The 22238-nt window shown below is 43.4% G+C and overlaps 1 protein-coding gene across 1 annotated transcript in view; it reads left to right on the top strand.

Annotated features, from left to right (window-relative positions):
• Positions 1-2129: 2129 nt before the first annotated feature.
• DENND10 (DENN domain containing 10) overlaps positions 2130-22238 on the top strand; it is a 32580-nt gene continuing 12471 nt past the window's right edge. The window contains exons 1-7 of the mRNA XM_007936919.2: positions 2130-2184; positions 5076-5272; positions 7488-7567; positions 11707-11855; positions 13585-13696; positions 15463-15563; positions 18058-18165. Coding sequence (XP_007935110.1) covers positions 2130-2184; positions 5076-5272; positions 7488-7567; positions 11707-11855; positions 13585-13696; positions 15463-15563; positions 18058-18165 — 802 coding nt within the window. The remainder of the gene's footprint in view (positions 2185-5075; positions 5273-7487; positions 7568-11706; positions 11856-13584; positions 13697-15462; positions 15564-18057; positions 18166-22238) is intronic.

Genomic DNA, 22238 nt, shown 5'->3' with positions numbered 1-22238 from the left:
ATTATCTTCTGTGTCTGTATTAATTGGTTTCCCTTTTCTTTGTTGAAGAGGGTCTGTGCAATCCTTCTGCCTAGTCCGCCATCTTGCTGGAACTCTCCATCACGATCTTTTTGCAAACATCTCACACTGTGCAAAGGAAATCAATTTAATGGAGAATGGTTCCCCAGGCCCAAATACCAGCAAAATTATATTACTCATTTTGGGCTAAATGTGTCTGTAAGATCAGCAAATGACCCTGCTGCAAGGGGACAACAGGAGAGCTGTGGTCTCTGGATTTACTGTATCTTGTCAATCTTTCCTTCTCACCATGTTTCATCAAATCCAGAAATGTCACCAATGATGCCCACCACTGTTTTGGGCAGCATTAAGGAAGGCAATACATGCTAGCAATTATAATGGAAAGTTGCATCCCAGTCTCAGAGGTTTTTAATTTGCACTATTTGAAATAACACAAATATTTTGTTAAATTGTGAAACAAAGACGAATAAAAGAATGAAAAATTGCTGAAGTCTTTACCCACCTAAAGAGAAGCACTGTTACTAGCATTTGAATATTTGCATCAATGTTTGAATTTTTTTTCTATCGTCTATTTATGGACTTTATATGTAGTATAAATACATGCATAAATATTCATATTTTCATTTTATTATGTGATTCATGTATGAATATGTCCTCATTGTAAAAGATCAAAAAAATGTAGGAGAACCCAGCCCCAAACCTCCCTTCTCACCTTGCCCCACACCCTTCCTCCCAGGTAATCATTATCAGCAGAAGGGTGTGTGTCCAATGTATAGAGGATTTATGTGTGTATGTATGTTGATAAATGTGCGTGTATGTGTGTTGTGTGCCATTGAGTTGATTCTGATTCGTAACAACCCTATATGACGGGGTGTTGTTGTTGTTGTTGTTTTCTGTCGAGTTGGCCCCGACTCATAGCGACCCCTCCTTGGGTTTCTGAGGCATTATCACTACGGAAGTAGGATTGCCCAACCTTCCTTCCGAAGAGTGGCTGGTGGGTTTGAACCGCCAGCCTTCTGGCGAGCAGTCAAGTGCCTTAGGCACTATGCTACCAGAGCTCCTATATGACGGGATAGAACTGTCCTATAGGGTTTCCAAGCATGTCACCAGGTCATAGACAGGTCATCTCACCTGTCACAGAGAGGCAGGTGAGATCTAACCGCCAACCTTTTCGCCTTTGTGTCACTCAAGTAAAAAAAAAAACAAAACAACTCACTGCCCTCGAGTGGATCCCCAACTCATAGAGACCCCTCCTTGGATTTCCAAGGCTGAATCTCTACAGTCACAGAATGCCCGGTCTTCCTTCTGAGGAGTGGCTGGTGGGGTCACTAGCTCTGTACTTATAGGATATATAATCCCTAATGGAAACCCAAGGAGGGGTTGCTCTGAGTCGGATCCGACTCAAGCTGCAGTGAGCAAGCTGCAGTGAGTTTGTTTTTGGTTAATCCCTAACACACTGCACTAGTTTATTGTCCTCAGGACACTTGCCAGTCTGGGCTGCTGTTAGTATTATTTTACTCCACAATTCTGTATCTCCCCCACTGGAACGCACCGTCTTGGCCAACACTATATTCCCAATGTCACATTATGCCCTAACAAAAGATTTCTTTCGTGGTTGGCTGGAAGAATGAATGGAGACACTGACCCCACCCTAGGGAAGCCTCAGTTTTTAGAAATCAGTCAGGCTGTTCTGAGCCAGACTGGGAGTCGGAGGCAGAATGAGGAGAAGCTAGGGGAGGGCGGGAAGGCTGAGTAGTCTGAGGAAGAAATCTAGATTAGAGAAATTGAGGGAACCTGCCTAAAGGAGGTTTCCAATATTGGAGGACCAGATCCTGAAAGCGAGTGGAGCGGCCCAGAGGAAATCTGGGAGGCTTGGGCCGGGGCGGATCCGGGGGCGGGGCTTCGAGGCTGGGGCTGGGCCGGGTAGGGAGGCTGGGTCAATGGGTGGGGCCTTCAGGGAGGGGTAGAGCCTTAGGAGGGGCGGGGCCGGCCGACAGGGCCACGGCCGATGGGGTGGGGTCTCTGGCGGGGCGGAGCCGGGGCGAGGGGGCGGGGCCTGCGGCGGGAAGCTGGGACCAGCGCCCAGCGCGCCGAGGCTGTGGCAGCGGAAGATGGCTGCTGCCGGGGCTGCGGACACTCAGCTGATGCTCGGAGTCGGGCTGATCGGTGAGGACGCAGGCGCCCTACCCCGCAGCCACCCCAGCTCCGCCTCCGCCTCCACCGTGGGCCGGGATGGGCTTTGCCTCACCGGCCCCGGCGCCGCCTGCTGTTGGGAGGGCGCGGCCCCTCCATGTTGGGCCTGGGCCGGGGGCTGCAGGGCCTCCTCCGTGCCGGGCCCGACCCGCTGCAGTGGGCCGACTACATACGCCCAAGCGTGGGGCCGGCCGGGCTGGCGGCGGAGCGAAGGGACCCTGGAACATCCCAGGCCCCGCAGCAGAGCTCTTAATCGACGCCCGGGTTGCCTGACAGAGCCCGGGCCTCGGGGTGGCGGAAGGCGCCGGCGGCTGCGAGGGGCCGCGGCGCAGGCGGGTCCTGGGCTGTAGGCCGCGGCGGGGAGATGCAGGGCGCGGGGCTCGGAGCTTCGGGGGGAGAGGCGTGACTGTGCCGGCTCAGCCTGAGGCTTGGCTTCGATCATGTGATCGCGGGGTCGGTAGCTTGGAGGCTAACTCTGCGCATTGTACGTGGATTATCTCCGGTTGAACCCTCACTGCAGTTCTAGTGACGTGTAGGTAATGCTCGATGCTCGCTTTACAAAGAAGTGTCATTTGTACACGCTAAGATGCGGCAGAGCCAGGACTGGGACCCTTGCAGCCTGGCCCCAGAGCCCCAGCTCCACCAGCTGAGAACTCAAGGGTCACGTGATTGAACTCGTGCGTAGAACAGGAGTCTCTGCAGAACCATACGTGGCGGGATTCTGGTTACTTTAGAAGATTTCATGAATGGGGATGTCCGTTGGGATCTTTGGGGAACCCAGAATGTGTGCCTGAGCCGTGTCAGGGCCTCAGGTGGATGTTTCAAGGAACCATTCATAGACAGGTGACAGCGCCAGGTCGGTTGAATGAACATATCAGTTCCTCCCTAGATCTTTACAAGCAGTGAACACGGTCTCTAACCCCCAGTGTACAAGGACGTTGCTTAGGAAGCAAAACTGGAGAACTGTGCTGATTTATTTTTCAGTGTCTCAGAGGAGAGCATTTACACGGGAATGGCTTCCTGTGTTCATTTCTAATGTGATTTTTAAATTGCTTCAAAGCAAAACCTAAGTATTTAGACATTGGAGTCCTCATTAAAGGAGCTCTAGTGGTGTAGTGGTGAAGGCTTTTAACTGGTAACCAACAGGCCTGTGGTTGGAACCCACCAGCCACTCCCTGAGAAGAATGATGAGATAGTCTGCTTCCATAAAGATTTACAGCCTTAGAAACCCAATGGGGGTCGCTATGAGTCAGAATGAACTCCATGGCAGTGACATGGCAGTGACGTTGGTGGTTTAGTTGAATCTTTATCAGGCTCATTAACAACCTGTGATATGCAGATGCTGGTCGAAAGTGATGAGGACTTGAAGCACTTACTGATGAAGATCAGAGACTAAAACCTTCAGTGTGGATTACACCTCAGCATAAAACAAAAATCCTCACAATTGCACCAATAAACAAGATCATAATAACCCAAACCCTGGTATTGCCATTTGCCTCATGTACTAGTGAAAGCTGGACAGTCAATAAGGGAGACAGAAGAAGAATTGGTGCCTTTGAATTAGGGTGTTGGTGAAGAATATGGAATCTACCATGGACTGCCAGAATAATGAACAAATCTGTCTTGACAGAAGTACAGCTAGAATGCTCCTTAGAAGTGAATATGGGAAGGCTTTGTCTTAAGCACTTTGGTATGTTTTCTGAAGGGACCAGTCCCTGGAGAAAGACATCATACTTGGTAAAATAGAGGGTCAGTGAGAAAGAAGAAGACCCTCAAGGAGATGGATTAATACAGTGGCTGCAACAATGGGCTCAAATGTAGCAATGATTGTGAGAATGGCACAGGACCGGGCAGTATTTCATTCTGTTGTACATGGGATTGATGTGAGTTGGAGCAGACTTAACAGTTGGAACTGACTCAACAGGCACCTCACAAGTCCAGCTTGAAGATACCTCTGGATTAAGACTGAGTTAAATTCTTACGTTATCTGGGAACGGCAAAAGAAAAAAAATTATGATCATATTTTCATTCAACAGGATTTTATTTTGTATGTTGATGTGAATTTAAAAGTCTAGATACCACTGCTGTCAGGGGATTTGCTTCAGAATAATGGGGGAGGGAGGGTGGGACATGTCATATGAAGCCAGGTGTTGATAATTGCTGCATCTGAGTGATGGAGACACAGGTATCCATTCTGTTATTCCCTTTACTTTGTGTACTTGGTATATCCCATGATAAGAAAAAATTTTAAGCCTGTATATTAAAAATTGAACTCTTACTGCTATATGTCCAGTTACTGTTCAGCTAAAGCTCAGGGTCTTTTTGCCTAGAATTTTGATTATTCAGAAATCATTCCCTTTTTGTTATTAAGGTGCTTACTTCCATGATAAAACTAAATATCTGCCTGGAAAAACTTTATTATTAAAAAATTTAAAATAGAATGTATATGGTCATTGTGTAACATGATTTGAAATTTCACCATCTTCCCCATCCGCATTTTTTTGAGAAACATTTTTTTGAGAAACAAGCCCATTCTCTGTAGTGTTGAAAACTCTTTCAGTTAGATAAAAAAACTTGAGTAGGTTTGTGAGAATTTGGGGGAGGACCTCTACCAAACCTTTAAGGTTAAAATTTCATTCCTGATTTGTTACAAAAGTTTTCTACTCAAGTGTCCTCCAGTTCAGATCATGGGAGCTAGATCATGTGACCAGTGGAGGTAGGTGGGCATTTAGGCTTACACATACTTGGGTTGCTTTGTAAAATGGGGTGTGAAGACTGATTCCAGTAAATAGTTCTGAGTAACCAATCAATTCACTTCCTTGCTGCTGTTTGACATTCTCACAGTGACCATCTTTCCACCGTAGAAAAGGACACAAATGGAGAAGTTCTGTGGGTGTGGTGCTATCCTTCCATGACAGCCCCACTAAGGAAGCTGCTGCTCAGAAAATGCTGCCTTTCCGACGGAAACACGCCGCTCCATCCCTTCGTTTTTGGGCAGTACCGGAGAACGTGGTTCTATGTCACAACAACTGAAGTTCCAGATGCTTCCGTTTTGAAAAAGGTATGACTGCTTAAAGGTGGAAAAAAGCAAAGGTATTTAAAGTGCTGTAAGATTGTTACAATAACACTTAGCTATAGACTTTAGTTATTATTCAAGATACACTTTTGAGAAATAGTGACTATTATTTTCATTGGGAATGTTCTCTTCCACAGTTCATTTTCATTCATTCTATGGGCATTGACTGGTGTCTGTTATAGGCCAGACCCTGTGGGGACGTATCAACAAACAGTACGGCAATGGTCTCTGAGCTTGTTAAGTTACACACTGATGGAGGTAGATATCTAGAAGTAGTTTCAAAACAGTGACTGATCAAAAGTATTTTCCCCTAATTAAAAACTGCTTTGAAAGATGTAATTATCCTTGGCATAGTTACGAAACTTTTTTTCCCATTTGTTTGTCGACAACAAGGATGTATTGAGACTAGAAGGAATAGTTAAGGAAATCATGTATTAAGTAGTCTTGTTTTGGTGATGATACAAGTAGTATCAATATGACACATTGAAAACCATTAAGTGGTGTTCTGGTTATCTAGTGCTGTTTTGACAAGAATATACCACAAATGGGATAGTCTTAACAAATAGGAGTTTATTCTAAAAGTTTGGAGGCTTTAAGTGCAAGTTCAAAGTGCCAGGCTCTAGGGGCTGTGTGAAAGCCCCTCAATGCTTTGGGCTTTAGCTCTGCTTCTTGCTCTCGGCCTACTAAAGCTGGAGGCATCTCTTCACTCAGGCAGCTAGTGGCTGCTGAGGCTCACAAGCCCAAGGTTGACAAATAAAATGGCACAGTCCCGATATTACCAAACCACCCAGCAGGCCATTAATTTAAGTCCATTGAAAGTCCCAAGGTTGGCAGAGCATGGCAGGCTGCTGAACAACGACACGGCTACATGCAGGGTTCAAGTGTGCCATAAGCTAGAGACCATTCCCAAAGCTGTTTCTTATATACTGGAAGCAGACCACAAACCCAAAGGCAGCTACTCAGCTGCTCACAGTAGATTCCACCATGGAGTTGATTGCCAGTCTCATCATGGGGAATACTACATCTAGCTGTCCAGCTACTCAGCCAGGCCTAGCCAAGTTAATACACAAACTTAACCACCACAAGTGGCCACTGTGGACATCCATTATCCCAAGCAACCGGCAGGTTTTCCTCCCAGAAAGAAGTGGTTAAGCATATGGGATGTCCTGGTGGGAGTTCCTTTCCCTTTTCAGGGCTAGTTTTATAACCAGTAATGGAACTTTAGCAAGCATGACCAAGACACAAGTTTAATGTAAGGAATTGCATCTAAAAGAACAGGAAGGCAGTATTTGAGAAACTGTTGCAGTTTTAGGACAAAACAGATTCAGGGTCAGGAAATAGAACTTGGCAGAAAGGTGGTTTTCAATGTGTTATAAAATATTTATGTTTGTTAAGTCTTGATGCATCCTCCATATATTTATCCTGTGTTTTACATCACATACTGCCAAGTAACAGTGCCCTTTACAGTGCAGCACTCCACGAAAGTGGACTGTTTCCAGAACTGTATGATTTTTATTCAGATGTGTTTTTACTGTCTTCTATCTCCTTGATGAAAAACAGTTGCTAAGTTGGTCAGTCTGATTTAGCAACCCTGGCTATTTCTACTTTGATGAGATTAGAGAGCATTAAAGAAAAGCTCACATTTATAGTGTTAGAGTGAACTGTTTCGGTAAGGTTTTTTTTTTTTTGCAAGGGATGTTTTTGAAAAAAATTCCAACTCTTTTAAGTATTGCAGTCATGTAGGCAATTAAGTGTGTGTAGAATTAAGTGTGTGTATGTATATATGTATATACCAAAAAAACCAAATTCACTGCCGTTGGGTCGGATTCGACTCATAGCAACCCCTCGTTGGGTTTCTGAGGCAGTTGTTGTTGTTATTTGCCGTCGAGTCAGCCCTGACTCATAGCGACCCCTCCTTGGGCTTCCGAGGCAGTATCACTGATTGCCCAATCTTCCTTCCGAGGAGTGGCTGGTGGGTTTGAACCGCCAGCCTTCTGGTTAGCAGTCATATGCCTTAGGCACTACACCACCAGAAGTCCCATATATGTATATACACACGCATAAGGACTTTGTTAAATTTTGATTTTTCCTTTTAATGCTGGCATGTCTTATACAAGAGGTTTATTAAAATGTAGTAATAAAAAATGAATTCTGTTAAAGTGTCTTTAAAAAGTGTACTTTTTTTGTTTCTTTTGGACAGGTGACTCATTTTTCTATTGTTCTGACCGCCAAAGATTTTAACCCAGAGAAATATGCCGCCTTCACTAGGATATTGTGTAGGTCTGTATGCAACTGTATTAACTGCTAATTTACAAAAATGAAGATCTCCCTGATGAGTTGCAGAGCAGGTTTCTAGACGTGGAAGCAGATGCTAGTCCTCTCTGGCTTCGTCCTTAGTGATCATTCGAAGACTGTCTTGTAAAGAGAGACTGTGTCTTCTGCTTTGAAGATCCTGGTTCTCTTCTTTGGGAAAAGATCTGGGGAAGGAAGCAGGCAGTTTGCACAGCTCTGTAGTTCCCGAGTGTTTTGAGTCACCTGTCACTTTTGCTCTGTTACTTCTACCCGCTTCTCAATCTAGAACTTTCCTTAGCAGGATGGGTAAATTAAGTGCCTTATAAAGGGTAAGCTGGTTCGTATGTGTCAAGGTCTGTGTGTGGGAATCATTCTGGGAGAAAGTGAATGATCACTTTGAATGACACTCAAGCACAGGAAACTTTTCTTAACTGGATGCGGACGGGATGGGAATTTCTGGTTACTTGGTTGTGATTCAAGCAGAGTCCTAGTTTTAGTTCAGCTCATGATAAAAATGACCTAAAACATACTAGTCTCCTTTCTTGTTGCAGTAAGTAAGTCTAATGGATTATCTTTTTTCATCTGTTATAGACATTGACTCTTCCTTTAATCATGAAGACATGCAGAGTTTCAGGGGTTTTTAAAATATGACTCTCGTTAGATAGAATTGTAATTCTAGATGTTATGTCCTGCCCTCAGCCCTCAGGCTTTCCTGGAAGCAGCTATTTTTTTAGGAGGATGGTTTTTCTTTCTCTCACTATAAACCCAATGAATGGTCCTTTTTGGCCCTTTGCATGCATGTGCAGTCACACACAGACAAGACACAACGCAGTGTCACAATGCCTTCTCCTTATTTAAAGGTTTTTGGAAATGTAGTTTTACTGTTTTTACAGCCAGATATGATGATAAAGACTTTTGCTGTCAGCAGTTCCAGGCATAAGACTTACTGGAATAAGCCAGATCCGTAAGCAGTTGTCTGCTACAGTGGTATTAACACAAATGGAGATCATGCTGCTAGAGGAGAAGCTGCGGACTAAACCATTAGAGAGGAGCCTTTGAATAAACATTGGACTCCGGTGCATGTCAGGGTTAGGTTACTCACCTGAATTCACTGGGAAATACTCTAGGGATCCAGAAGGCAGCAACACCCTAAGTCAAAGGCATCAAGTCTTCTTTAGTCTTCCTATTCACTGTCCAGCTTTCACATGTGTATGAGGTGATTGAAAAGACCATGGCTTGGATCTGACACACTTGAGTCCTCAAAGTGACATCTTTACTCTTTTAACACTTTAAAGAGGTCTTTTGCAGCATATTTGCCCAAAGCAATACATCATTTGTTTTCTTGACTGCCGCTTCCATGTGTATTGATAATAGATCAAAGTAAAATGAAATCTTTGACAACTTCAGTCTTTTTTCTGTTTATCATGATATTGCTTATTTTGAGGATTTTTGTTTTCTTTATGTTGAGGTATTATCCATACTGAAGGCTTTGATCATCATTAAGTGCTTCAAGTCTTCTTTGCTTTCAACAAGCCAGGTTGTGTCATCTGCATATCACAGAATGTTAATGAGTCTCCTCCAATCCTGATGCCACGTTCTTCTTCATATAGTTCAGTTTATAAGATTATTTGTTCAGCATACAGATTGAATGAGTGTGGTGAAAGGATACAACCTTGTCGCACACCTTTCCTAATTTTAAATCACGTAGTACCCATTGTTCAGTTTGAACAATTGCCTCTTGTTCTATATAGAGGTTCTGCCTTTGAATTATGGTGTTGGTGAAGAATATTAAATATACCGTTGACTGCCAGAAGAGCAAACAAATCTGTCTTGGAAGAAGTACAGCCAGAATGACACTTGGAAGCGAGGATGGCCAGACTTTGTCTCACATATATTGGAACATGTTAACAGGAGGATTAGTCATCATGTTTGGTAAAACAGAGGATCAGTAAGAAAGAGGAGGACTCTTGAGGAGATGGCTTGATACAATGGTGGAACAATGGTCTCAAACATAGCAACTTGTGAGGATGGTACATAGGGTCACTATGAGTTGGAACTGACCCTATGGCACCTGACAACAACAGAAGGCAAAGTGACTTCAGGCCTCCCTTCCTACCTAGTGGGGAGCCCTGAGGGTACCCCAGGGCCTGCAGTGTCTGGCACTGTAGCATCCTGGATTCTCCCCTCCCATCCCAGTGTGAGCAAAATGATGCATGCTGTTGCCACTCATCTGCTCTGCCTCCTACCCTGATTGCTCTCTGGTGCTGCCCTCCCTGCGTACATACCTGTGTGCTTGTGCACACACCCCACTCACAAGTGTGTGCACATATGCAGTCATAGATAAATACTTTCTCATTATGGTAGGGTCAACACACTGCTCCCTCCCACTTCTGGTGAGGAGAGCAGGCGGCCGTGCCTTCCAAGGTGCACTGCTCGCCAAAGCAGTGGAAGCTCAGTGGGAAAGACTCTGTTCCTGGTGGGATCTGGGTCCACCGCCACAATGCCTTCATCTGGTCCCCACAGTTGGTGGCTGTGTGGGGAGTGAGGGTTTCACTTGGAATCAGCGGCCCAGGCCAGGTGTGGCAGCCATGTTTCCTTCTCTATTATTATGCATTGTTTCTGTTTTACAATTGTAATGGCATTTTTATTTTTAGTTGGTGATGACAATATAATTGTGAGGAGCCATTGAGTTGGTTCTGATGCATAGCAACTTTAATTGCAACAGAACAAAACATTGCCCGGGCCTCACAATCGTTGCTACGTTTGAGCCCACTGTTGCTCATCTCAGTGGAGGTCTTTCTTTTTTTTGCTGATGCTCTGCTTTATGATTTTTAATGGCATTTTTATTTTTAGTTGGTGGTAATATAAATAATGATAAAAGAAATACAAACAATGCAGAAGGGTATAGAGTGAAAGAAATCTCCTCTGCCTGTGTTCCCCAGGCCCTAGGCCCGCGTCTGACCCTCCACCCCGCTCCTCTGCCCGTGTTCCCCAGGCCCTGGTCCCGTGTCCTGACCCTCCACCCCGCTCCTCTGCCCGTGTTCCGCAGGCCCTGGTCCCGTGTCCTGACCCTCCACCCCAAGACAAGCCCTGTGACAGGTTTCCTTTTCTCCTGTCAGGTGTTTTCTTGGCATGGAAGTGTGTGTGTGATTTTGGGGTTTGAAGGTATTGGCTATAGATGAGAGGTGACTATATTCATTATTCTCTACCTTTTTTCTCCATTTGTGCGTTGAAATAATAAAAACACCCTTATGGTGGACAAAAGATGGCAGACGGTTGAAAACACTTTTTTGTAATTTAATCCACAGTAAATAGCATTTTCAAGTGCTATGCATAAACATCAGTTTTAGATCCTTCCCGTTTTCTGTCCCATCGGCTCCTGAAAGGCCTGAGGACCCTCAGTGGTACTCCTCGTTCCTCAAGCACAATTGTGCTCTGCTCTCCAAGAGCCTTCCGGGGAGAGACTGGTTCTGCAGGTGAGCTGTCCCTGCTGTTGCTTTCCTGCCAGCATTTTCTGGATGTTTTAACTGGGCGATGAACGCATCTAATCTGCATTTATCACAAGAAACTTAAAGGTGTTTTGATTTATTAATTATCTAAATATAGCTACCTCTGGGAACTCGGATAATAAGTATGAGTTCTACAACTAATTACTGGCTTCTCTGTGCACAGTGCTTATGACTCCTTTCTTGTCAAAGGAAATCCCAGCAATGAAACCGAGCTATGACTAAGAATCAGCTATGGATATAGGAAATAAAAAGAGGCAGGGAAAGTACACAGTCTTCTCAGGAATAATGGAGCCTCAGAAAGTCCAGGTCCATTCTCCTGCCTTAGTAGACTGTAGCCAGCTGCTCCACCATAAGGAGAGAGCTGACTTCAAAAGAATTGTTGACTGGCTTTCAAGTGTGTGTGTCTGTGTGTGTGGGGAGGGTTTATTTATTTATTTTAAAAATACATTTTCAAATTAAATGAAGGAGGTGATGCATGTCAGGAAAATGCCCAGACATTCAGAAGTTTACAGCAAGTTGGCTTTAGGGTCTTTAGAAGGCTCCCATCCCTACTGTTGGGGCATTTCTGTGTGTGGTTCACCTAATAAAAGCATGGTGGTTTTTGTCCTTTTTTTACAGAATGTACCTGAAACATGGGAGCCCAGTGAAAATGATGGAGAGCTATATTGCAGTGCTCACAAAGGGCATATGCCAGAGTGAAGAAAATGGCTCCTTCCTCAGCAAGGATTTTGATGCCCGGAAGGCATACCTTGCAGGCTCCATCAAAGGTAACAAAAAAGCAAAAACAAACTTGAAGAATTTTATCAGTGTCACTGAATTATACTAGTAAAAATTGTTGAATTGGTGTATATTCTGTTGGTATATTTCATGACAATTGAAAAAAAAAAACCCCATCCCAACAACAAACTCCTCAAGCCAAGGACAGTCTCTTATTCAGTCTCTGCCTTGGTTCTCTAGTACTGCTGTAACAGAAATATCACAGGTGGAGGGGACAGACAGGAACTTACTCTCTTACAGTTTAGGAGGCTGGAGGTCCCAATTCAGAGTGCCAGCCTCTTGACCTTGAGCTTCAGCTCTGCCTCTTGTTCCAGACCCACTGGAGCTGGAGGCATCTCTTAACTTGGGAGCTGCTTGTTGCTGAGGCTGACAAACCCAAGGTCGGCAGGTAAAATGGCATAATCCCAAGATCAGCAGGCAACATGGCAGGCCACTGGTTCAAGTCCAAGAACTGGAGATGAAGGATTTAAATGTGCAGAAGCTAGAGATCTTTCTCAAAGCTCCTTCATATATACTGCAAGCAGGCCACAGTCCAAAGGCAGCTCCCTTTCCACTGATTAACATCTCAGCAGATTGTACCATGGAGGTGATTACAAGCTCATCATGGGAAATAACTATATCCAATTGCCCAGCCACTCAAAACCATAGCCCAGCCAAGTTGACACACAACCTTAACTACCACAGTCTCCCCTGTGCCATCTTTCCATACATAATAATCATCATCTTCTAACTTGTAAACTGAGATTGCAGACTTAGGGTTCTGTAACGGAGAGCAAATTTCTATGGCGGTCCTGCCCATATTGTTCTGTTACAGAAATGTGCTTTCACCAGTAGCTGAATTCAAGGCTCAAGGTGTCCACTGTTTTCCTTTCCTTAGATCTTAGCAACTAACTGACATCAGGAGGTCTGAAGCCCCTAACTCAAGAGTCCCTAATCCCACCCCCAGCCCTTCTCTCTTAGTTAACAAAACAACAAAAAAAACCCAAACCCACTGCTACAGAGTCAATTCTGATTCATTGCATTGGGTTTCTGAGGATGTAAATCTTTATGGAAGTAGATTGCCTCATCTTCCTCCTGTGGAGCAGCTGGTGGGTTTTAATCACCGACCTTCTGGTGAGCAACCATATGCCTTACCCACTATGCCACCAGTGCTCCTTCTCTTAGCTGGAAAACCCAAAATGACAGAGGCCAGCACAGGGCTATGCCATAGCCTTCAGGATCCTCAGGAAGGAGAAGGGAATTCTAAAGGCTGGCCTGCCTTCATCTACAATGCCTGTCTCTGCTCTGGAATCCCACTGTCCTGAATGGTTAAGGTGTTAGGTGTTCATCAAGTTAACTGAAAGGAATTTAAGTAATGACCCATGTGTCTGTGTGGAGGGGGGAGGTGTAGTGAGCCTATTTGTAAAGTCACAATGTTTGTAGGAGACAAACATGTAGGTGGCTTTCACATCATTTACTGCACTTAACCTGGCTTGGTACATGCATCCAGCAAGGAGCCCCTCGGGGCAGTGGGAGGCTGCTGTCACACTGCAGTGAGCAGATGGATGGATGAGTGTGTGTTACTCATCCACCAAATAGGTGCTTCTGTGCTTGCATTTGCGTAAATTTCTTCTCTGTATTGAAAATAGTTTTGCATTTTTATCACAAGAATTCTTTCTGATAAGACTTATTTTCTTCTGTAGTATTTAATGCTGTAACATTATATATATTTTTTTTAAGACATTGTATCTCAATTTGGAATGGAAACTATTATCTTATACACAGCATTGATGCTAAAGAAAAGAATTGTGGTCTATCACCCAAGAATAGAAGCTGTCCAGGAGTTTACCAGGTATGGACTCTAATCATTAAAAAGTATACACTTCCTGGTTTGGGGCACTACTGTTACCTTGTACTCTGGTCTGTTGCACATTTGATATAAACAGAACGTGTTAGACCAGAAGTGAAATGCCATTTTGATCTAATGTTTTCGTTTAGATCTAGTAGTTCAGAGTCACTGAATTTGGGCAAATTCTCATTGAAATTTGTAAATAAGAACGTTTTAGAGCAAGGAATCAGCAAACTTTCCTACAGAGGGCAGAGAATAAATATTTTAGGCTTGCAGGCTATGTGATCTCCACTGCAACTATTCATGTTGACGTAATTATGCAAAAGCAGCCAGTGGGTACTGTATCAACAAGCAAGCATGACTGTGTTCCAATAAAACTTTATTTTCCAAAACAGGCAGCTGGCTTATGGGCCATAGTTTGCCAAGCCCTGTTCTAGAGTAAATTGTTCTTTGTAGATTTTTGTAGATTCTTTGTAGTTTTTGTTTGTTCACCAGATCCAACTAGTTCTCAGATCTTTTACAAGCATTTGCACTGTGCTTACTGTATGCTGGGCATTGTGTAAGACATCTGAAACTATTAAATTTACTCATGACGAAAGCCTTGCAAGGGTATACTGTCTTTCTGTTTTATGGATGAGATAATTGAGGCTCAGAGAGGCTAAGTGGTAAGATCATAAAAAAAGCAAAGGCTTAATTGTCAGAAAGACATGGGCTAATTCCTGGGAGAGCAACTTCCTAGCTCTGTGATATAAAAGATAACTAACCTTTCTGAGCCTCAGTTTGTCTGTAAAAGAGGACTGATATGTACCTAACAAGGTACCTCATGGGGTGTTTCTAGGATTAGAAAGCGTTTGTGTGAAATGCTTCCTTACCAACGTGCCTTGCCCAGGCTCTCTGCTTGAGAACTTGTTAGGGTCTTATCGTGGGTGTCTCAGCCCTAGAATGAGAGGGTCAGAATTTTCACCGTGCTCTGTCTTGCTCTAAAACCGCGTGTTTTCCCACTCTACTACCTTTTGTCTTTACATTTATGCTTAACTTGGAGTGTCCACAGCTTCTGAACAGGGCACCAGGAATTAATGATGCCATTGATAAACTGGCACATCTTCCTGCAGTAGCTGTTTTTACCAGAAGTTTCTGTTAAAAAAAAAAAAAAAAAAAAAAATTCACTGCCATTGAGTCAATTACAACTCATAGTGACCCCCATCGAGTTTGCAAGGCAGTAAATCTCTATGGAAATAGATTGCCCTATCTTCCTTCTGCAGAGTGGCTGGTGGGTTTGAACCATTAACCTTCTAGTTAGCAGGCAAATGCCTTAGGCATTGTGCTACTACCAGAGCTCCTTCAGTTTTTGATAAGAAAACCTATGTTGTGTAAAGACAAACACAAAGTGGTTTGCAAGTTTGTCTGGAATTTTAAATGTAAAACAAGAAACTTCAAAATACTTTCTTGCTTGCAGGAGCCCCTGCTGGGTTTTACCCACAGACTCCCTCTGCTGCAGTCTGCAGAGTGGGATGTCGGGCAGAAAACTTGAGAAGCTTCACAGCTCGCCACCATCGAAATGTTTGCAAACTTCACTTTGAGCTTTGTGCAGCTAATCAGACTAACAAGGGGCGTTGAAACCATGGCATGTTGGCACATTAGGCGTTGATCTCTCCTCTGCTGGCTGTGTGCCTCTACCCTCTTCATTTCCTTTCTTTAAGAGGAGGGGAGGGCAGGTGTGCTGTGGGAGGTACAGTCCAGCAACTCTGAGTTTTGCCTTGATTTCCCAGGACACTGCCCGCCCTGGTGTGGCACCGACAGGACTGGACCCCCCTCCATTCCTATGTGCACCTCCATGGCGATGAGCTGGAAGCTCTGCAGATGTGCCCAGGTAGCCGTGGGACCAGGGGAGGAGGTGGTCTGTGTTGAGAGTTTTGTGTGTGCGTCTCTAAGGGGATACTGATAAAGAATTATTTATTATTTCTTCTTAACCAATTTATGACTTGTAAAATTCTAATTTTAAAAGTTTCCATGTCAGTGATTTGATTTAGGATGTTTAGATCTCATTTTGAGCCTTTCTATGATTTTTCTCAAAGGAATAGTTAAAATTATGTTTTAAATGATGTTATTGGATGTGTATAATGATTACTAATAAGATTCTGGAAATAATTAAATAATGTATTATTACTTATTTCCATAGGCATCTTACCTTTCCAGTAACAGTGTTTTGTTTTTCTTTTAAAGTAAGGTTATTATGTTTTTGATGTTTTCAAGGTATTTAAAGGGCCCTTCATAAGGCAGTGATGATAATACATGGTAGAGGCTTCCATTGTTGCTCTTTCAATTATAAAATAGTCCTTACATGCAAAAGAACATGTGATATTTATGCAAGTTATAGAAACAAAAGGGGCACTCATGGCCCCATCATACAGATGACAAAGTAGGTCATTGCCATGCTCTGAGCCCCCATGTGCCTTACCGGCCCAGGGCCCCCTTCTCTTTCAACAAGTGTTTATCTTTCCCTTGCACCTCTTTGTGGATTCACTCTGCTCCCCCCGCCATACACACTAACACATATTTCTAAACAGCATATTTACTTTTGCTAAACTCACTTTCTTTGTGTGGCATCATGATGGATGGACTCTTTGATGGCCTGCGTTTTTTGCTTACTGTTGCATTCTTGCGTGGCATTCACCCACCCCCTGAGATCTGCATCTGCGGTCCTGCGCCTGGTCCCCGGCACGTAGGACTCTGTCGGATGGATGATGCCCAGGGTCTCCAGTGCTGCTTTTCTAGTTGTTCCCTGTGACGACAGTGCCGCCTGCGCTGTAGCTGCGGGTGCATGTCAGGGAGGAGAATTCCCGAGTTGTAAGTGGTGCGGTGTCTGCAGTACTTGGGTACTATCCAGAAGTATGGTGATTGGAACCTACTAGCCACTCCTTGGGAGAGAGATGTGGCAGTCTGCTTCTGTAAAGGTTTACAGCCTTGGAAACCCTATGGGACAGCTCTACTCTGTCCTGTGAGGTCACAGTGAACTGGAATCGACTTGATGACCATGAGTTGTTTGAAAAGTATACAGATCCCCATGTTTGCTGGGGAATGCCACCTTAATTTACCGGCTACTGTCCCATCAGCAGTGTTGGAGAGTCCCATTGCTTCATGTCCTCAACAGCACTTGGTATTACCAAGCTTTAAAATGTTTGCCCACTTGGCGGCTGTTCAGTGGTATTTCACTGGGAGTTAATTTGCATTTTTCTAATTCCTGATGAGTTAAATCATAGTTCTCTATGTTTATTGCTATTTATGTTTCCTTTTACTGATTTTCTTATTGCTTGATAAGATTTCTTTATATATTCAGGACATGACTCTGTTCTTGATTATATCTGCTGCAAACATCTCCAAGTCTGAGAATTTTTTTCCTTTCAATTTCCTTATGGTGTCTTGAATTCTCAAGTCTTAGAGAATTTATAAGGAAATTGCTGGAATATACTGGACTTCTATGGTTTCAGTTTCTCTATATTTTAAGAAACTTCCTAGGGTAGAAAGATACTCTCACATATTTTCTTATAAAAGTTTTTAAAGTTTTTCTTTCCCATTTACGTCTTTAATCCACTTGGAATTCCTTTTATGTGGTGTATGAAGCTGGGGTCTGATTGCCTGCATGGACAATGAGTTGGCCCATGATCCTCCTGTCTCCAGGGAGCAGCAGGTTCTTGTCTGTCACAGGTCACGGTTTCTCATACACAAGTGGCTCTCGGGAGTCCATTTTTGTTGCTATTGTTGCTTTTTAAATGGCCTCACTTGGCAAAGTAAAAATGTACTAACAACAAATTGACCCTCAAAAAGAATTTTTTAAAAACAGAATTTCTCTGAAATTCAAGTCTGGGACCATTGTCTCAACACCAATTCCAAGGAAAAAGTGCTTGATTGAAAAGTCTGCTGGTTCCTGAGTTGCCCCAATTCCTGGAGCATTCTTTGTCTCAGATATGAAATTAGTAAAAGCTGATGCCATTTCCAGCATGCCAGCCCTGGAAACCCAGGGAGCCAGAGGCCCGCAGGGAGCACAGTCAAGAGAAGCTTTTCTGCTCCTGCCTCATCTGCCACTCTTGACCTGAAAAGCAACGAGTGAAAGTAAACGCTTTGCTTCAGCCTTGTCCTTGACACCATAATCTAATTTAGGAACATTATGAGTCGTGTGAATTTCTGCAGGCAGTTGACAATAACGTAGTCTTAATAAATGCCACAGGGCACAGCTCATGTTCCCTGAATAAATAAAACAGTGATGGAAAGCAGCTGACTACCTTTAAGACTCACTTCCTTTTTTGATTTGTTCACAGTATGATCTCTTCCAATATCATAGTAGCCTTGTCGTCTTTGACCTACAGGTTACATTGCTGGATTTGTAGACCTGGAGGTGAGTGACAGACCAGACCTCTATGATGTCTTTGTGAATCTGGCAGAGAGGGAGATCACCATTGCACCACTTGCGAAAGGTCAGTTCTGTCTTTTCTTCTGGTACAGTGTTCACACAAGATAGAAGCAGAAGTTGTCTTTTCTAGGCTGAATCTCTACAACTGGTATATGAGGACTAGCTCCACGTGTTCTGCTGAAGCTGGAGGGATGTTCCTAGGCCTCTAGCACATCCATCTATTCTTGTAGACTTAGCCAGGTTAGCAGAATGTCCTGAGTGCTTATGCTGCACCTTATGAAAATAAGGTGAAGAGTCTATTCATCTTGTTTTTTCACTTTTTTATTTAAACAAGGGTAACAGTTAGTCCAAGGGACTGGTACACCATGTGATCCTCAACCTGTATGACTATGAGACCAAAAGAACTAGATGGTACCTGGCTACCACTGTCAACCACTCGGAGGGGGATCCATGTAGGAGATCCTAGATAGAGTGGGAGAATAATGTAGAATAAAACTCAAAATTGTAAATACAAAGAGACAAGGTTTGTTGGTCTGATGGAGCCTGGTGGAACCCCTGAGACAGCTAGGGGTGGAGCCCCTAGCTGCCCTTCAGTTCTGGAATTGGCTTCCAGCCAAACAGAAGACAGGCATATGAGCTGAACATTTACATGAGGTACATAGACTCCTTGGAGAGATCAATCATGGGAGATTAGAAGGGCTATGTATGCACAGGGAGACAGCTTGGGGGCAGGAGTGCATGGGAGGGAAGGACACAGGGAAGAGGTAACTATGGGGAGGATGTGAGAGGGGAGCTCCCTTGCATGATGGGAGATTACAGTCAATGTCATGAGGTAGAGTGTATGTGAAGTGTTGTGAAGTGACTTAGCTGGGTGGTTCTGGCTCAGGGTCTCTCATGAAGTTTTAATCAAGATGGTGGCCATGGCTGCAGTCATCTGATGGCCTGACTGGGGCTGAAAGATAGACTTCCAAGCTAATTCACATGCTTGTTGGCAGGAGGCTTCAGTTCCTCACCAAGTGGTAGTTTACATGGGCCTCTTCATGGGGCAATTTAAATGTCATCATGAAATGGCATTGACTTCCCCAAGAGAGATTGGAGGAGGTATGAGAAGTGTCTTCCATGACTGAGCCATAGAAGTCACTCAGTCACTTCTGTCATACTTTGTTTGTTATAAACAAGTCACCAAGTCCAGTCCAAGCCTGAGGGGAGAGAAACTAGGCTCCAACTTTTTTTTTTTTAAATTGTGATTTGGGTGAAAATTTACAGAGCAAATTCACATTCCATACAGCAGTTCACATACACTTTGTCTCGTTACATTGACTACAATTTACCACAATGCAAAAGCTCCCCTCCCACTTCCTCCTGATAGTTACCTCTCCCCTGTGTTCATCCCTCCATGCACTCCTGCCCCCTGAGCTGTCTCTCTGTGCATAAATAGCCCTTCTTTCTCCCATGATTGTTCACTCCAAGGAGTGTATCTAACTCAGGTAAGTGTTAAATTCATATGCCTGTCCTTTGTTTGGCTGGAAGCCACAGGTGTGGGTTTAGTGTCAGATCTGAGGGGCAGCTAGGGGCCATAGTCTCAGGGGTTCCACCAGGCTCCATCCCACCAGCAAACCTGGTTCCCTTTTTTTTTTCCCCAAATGATTTTGAGTTTTGTTTCACATTGTTCTCCCTCTCTATCTAGGATCTCCTACATAGATCCCCCTCTAAGTGGTTGACAGTGGTAGCTGGGCACCATCTAGTTCTTTTGGTCTCTTAGTTGTATAGGCTGCAGATCGCATGGTGTACCAATAGCTAGGACTAATTGTTTCCATTAATCTTTGGTTTTCTTCATTCTTCCTTGCTCTGGATGAGGAGAGACCCATTGTTGCATCTAGATGCCTGCTTGCAAGCTTTTAAAATCCCAGTCACTACTTGCCAAAGTAGGAGGTAGAACAGTGTTTTGTGTAGTATGTTATGCCAATTGAGCTTGATGTCCTCTGCGACTGTGGTCCTAAGCCCACCGGTCCAACTACTCAGTCACTCTGGGTAGCTGACTGTGACCAAGAAATGACTACAAACTTGTCCCTTGTCAGCTCTACTTACACCTGGGAATTCTTACAGATCATACAAATACACTTATAGGACCATTGTCTGCCAACCCTATACATGGTCTTTGGTACATTCCCTGCTTAATAGACATACCTAATAGTTCAGCTAGTCTGCCTATCTATCCACTCATAGATCAATGTTTGCCATCACTGACAATGCAGTACTGTACGTGCAAAAGGTTTCATCTTTGTTGTCTGTACCTCCCAGGCACCTCTCTCTGTCTTCCTGTTCCTCAGTGCCACTGAGTTGATCACTCACATTTGGTACATTGCTCTTCCCTTCACCCAAATCAATACTTGCCTATACCTATCTAACAGTGTTCCCTCCCCTTCCCTCCCACCCCTGGTAACCAACAAAGAACATTTCCTTCCATAGATAAACTTTCCTTGACTCTTACAATAACAGACTAATACAATATTTGTCTTTCTGTGATTGACTTATTTCACTCAGCATAGTGTCTTCCAAGTTCATCCACATTATGTGGTGTTTTGCAGATTCTACGTTATTCTGTAGGGTTGCATAGTATTCCATTGTGTGCATGTACCATACTTTGGTTATCCATTCCTCAGTTTATGGACACCTAGGTTGTTTCCATCTTTTGGCTATCGTAAATAGTGCTGTGATGAACATGGGTGTGCAAATGTCTGTTTTTGTTATGGCTCTCACTTCTTTAGGATATAAAGCTAGTAATGGAATGTCTGGGTCAAATGGTATTTCTAATTCCAACTTTTTAAGGAATCGCCATACTGCTTTCCACAGTGGTTGTACCATTTTACAGTCCCACCAGCAGTGTATGAGAGTCCCAATCTCTCCACATCCTCGCCAGCATTTGTTATTTTCTGTCTTGTTGAACTTTGCTACTAGTGCTGGGGCAAGATGGTATCTCGTTGTTTTGATTTGCAACTTTCTAATGGCTAATGATCATGAGTATTTCTTCGTATGTTTGTTGGCCACCTGAATATCCTCCTTGGTGAAGTGTCTATTCATGTCTTCATCCAATTTTTAATTGGATTATTTGTATTTTTGTTATTGAGGTGTTAAGAGTTTTCTATAAATTCTAAAGATAAGTCCCTTGTCATATATGTCATTGCCAAATATATTTTCCCAATCTATAGGTTCTCTTTTGACTCTTTTACAGAAGTCTTTGGAAGCACATAAAAATTTAATTTTTAGAAGGCCCCATTCATCTAGTTTTTCTTCTGCTGTTTGTGCATTTTGGGTTATGCTTGATAGTCTATTTATGTCATATATTGGGGCCCCTAAATTTGCCCCTAGTTTTTCTTTGAGGAACTCTATAGTTTTAGGTTTCACATATAAGTCTTTGATCCATCTGGAGTTTGTTTTTGTGTGTGGTGTGAGGTACAGATCTTGTTTCATTTTTCTGCAAATGGATCTACAGTTTTACCAGCACCATTTATTAAACAAACATTCTCTTCTCCATTTAATGGATTTAGGCCCTTTGTCAAAGATCAGCTGACCATAGGTCGATAGATCTATATCTGGGTTCTCAATTCTATTCCATTGGTCTATGTGTCTGTCATTGTACCAATACCAGGCAGTTTTGACTACTGTGGCTGTATAGTAGGTTTTGAGATCTGGGAGTGTGAGACCTCCTACTTTATTCTTCTTCAATAGTGCTTTGCTTATCCGAGGTCTCTTTCCTTTCCGTATAAAGTTAGTGATTGTTTTTTCCATACCCTTAAAAAATGTTGATGGGATCTGGATTGGGATTGCCTTGAATGTATAGATTGCTTTGGGTAGAATTGACATTTTCACAGCATTCAATCTTCCTATCCACGCGCATGGGATGTTCTTCCATTTATGTAGGTCTCTTATGGTTTCTTGAAATAGTTTTTTATAGTTTTCTTTGTACAGGTCTTTTGTGTCCCTGGTAGGATTTATTCCCAAGTATTTTATTTTTTTGGTAGCTATTATAAATGATATTGATTTTCTTATTTCCTTTTCAGCAATCTCTTTGCTGGTGTAGAGGAATCCAACTGATTTTTGGATGTTGATCTTGTATCCTGCCATGATGCTAAATCT

The sequence above is a fragment of the Orycteropus afer genome, unplaced genomic scaffold (assembly GCF_000298275.1).
Source record: "Orycteropus afer afer isolate SDZICR_OR568_19922 unplaced genomic scaffold, OryAfe1.0 scaffold00038, whole genome shotgun sequence".
NCBI lineage: Eukaryota > Metazoa > Chordata > Mammalia > Tubulidentata > Orycteropodidae > Orycteropus > Orycteropus afer.
The sequence above is the reverse complement of the archived record's forward strand: the minus strand, read 5'-3'. Positions and strand labels throughout refer to the sequence as shown.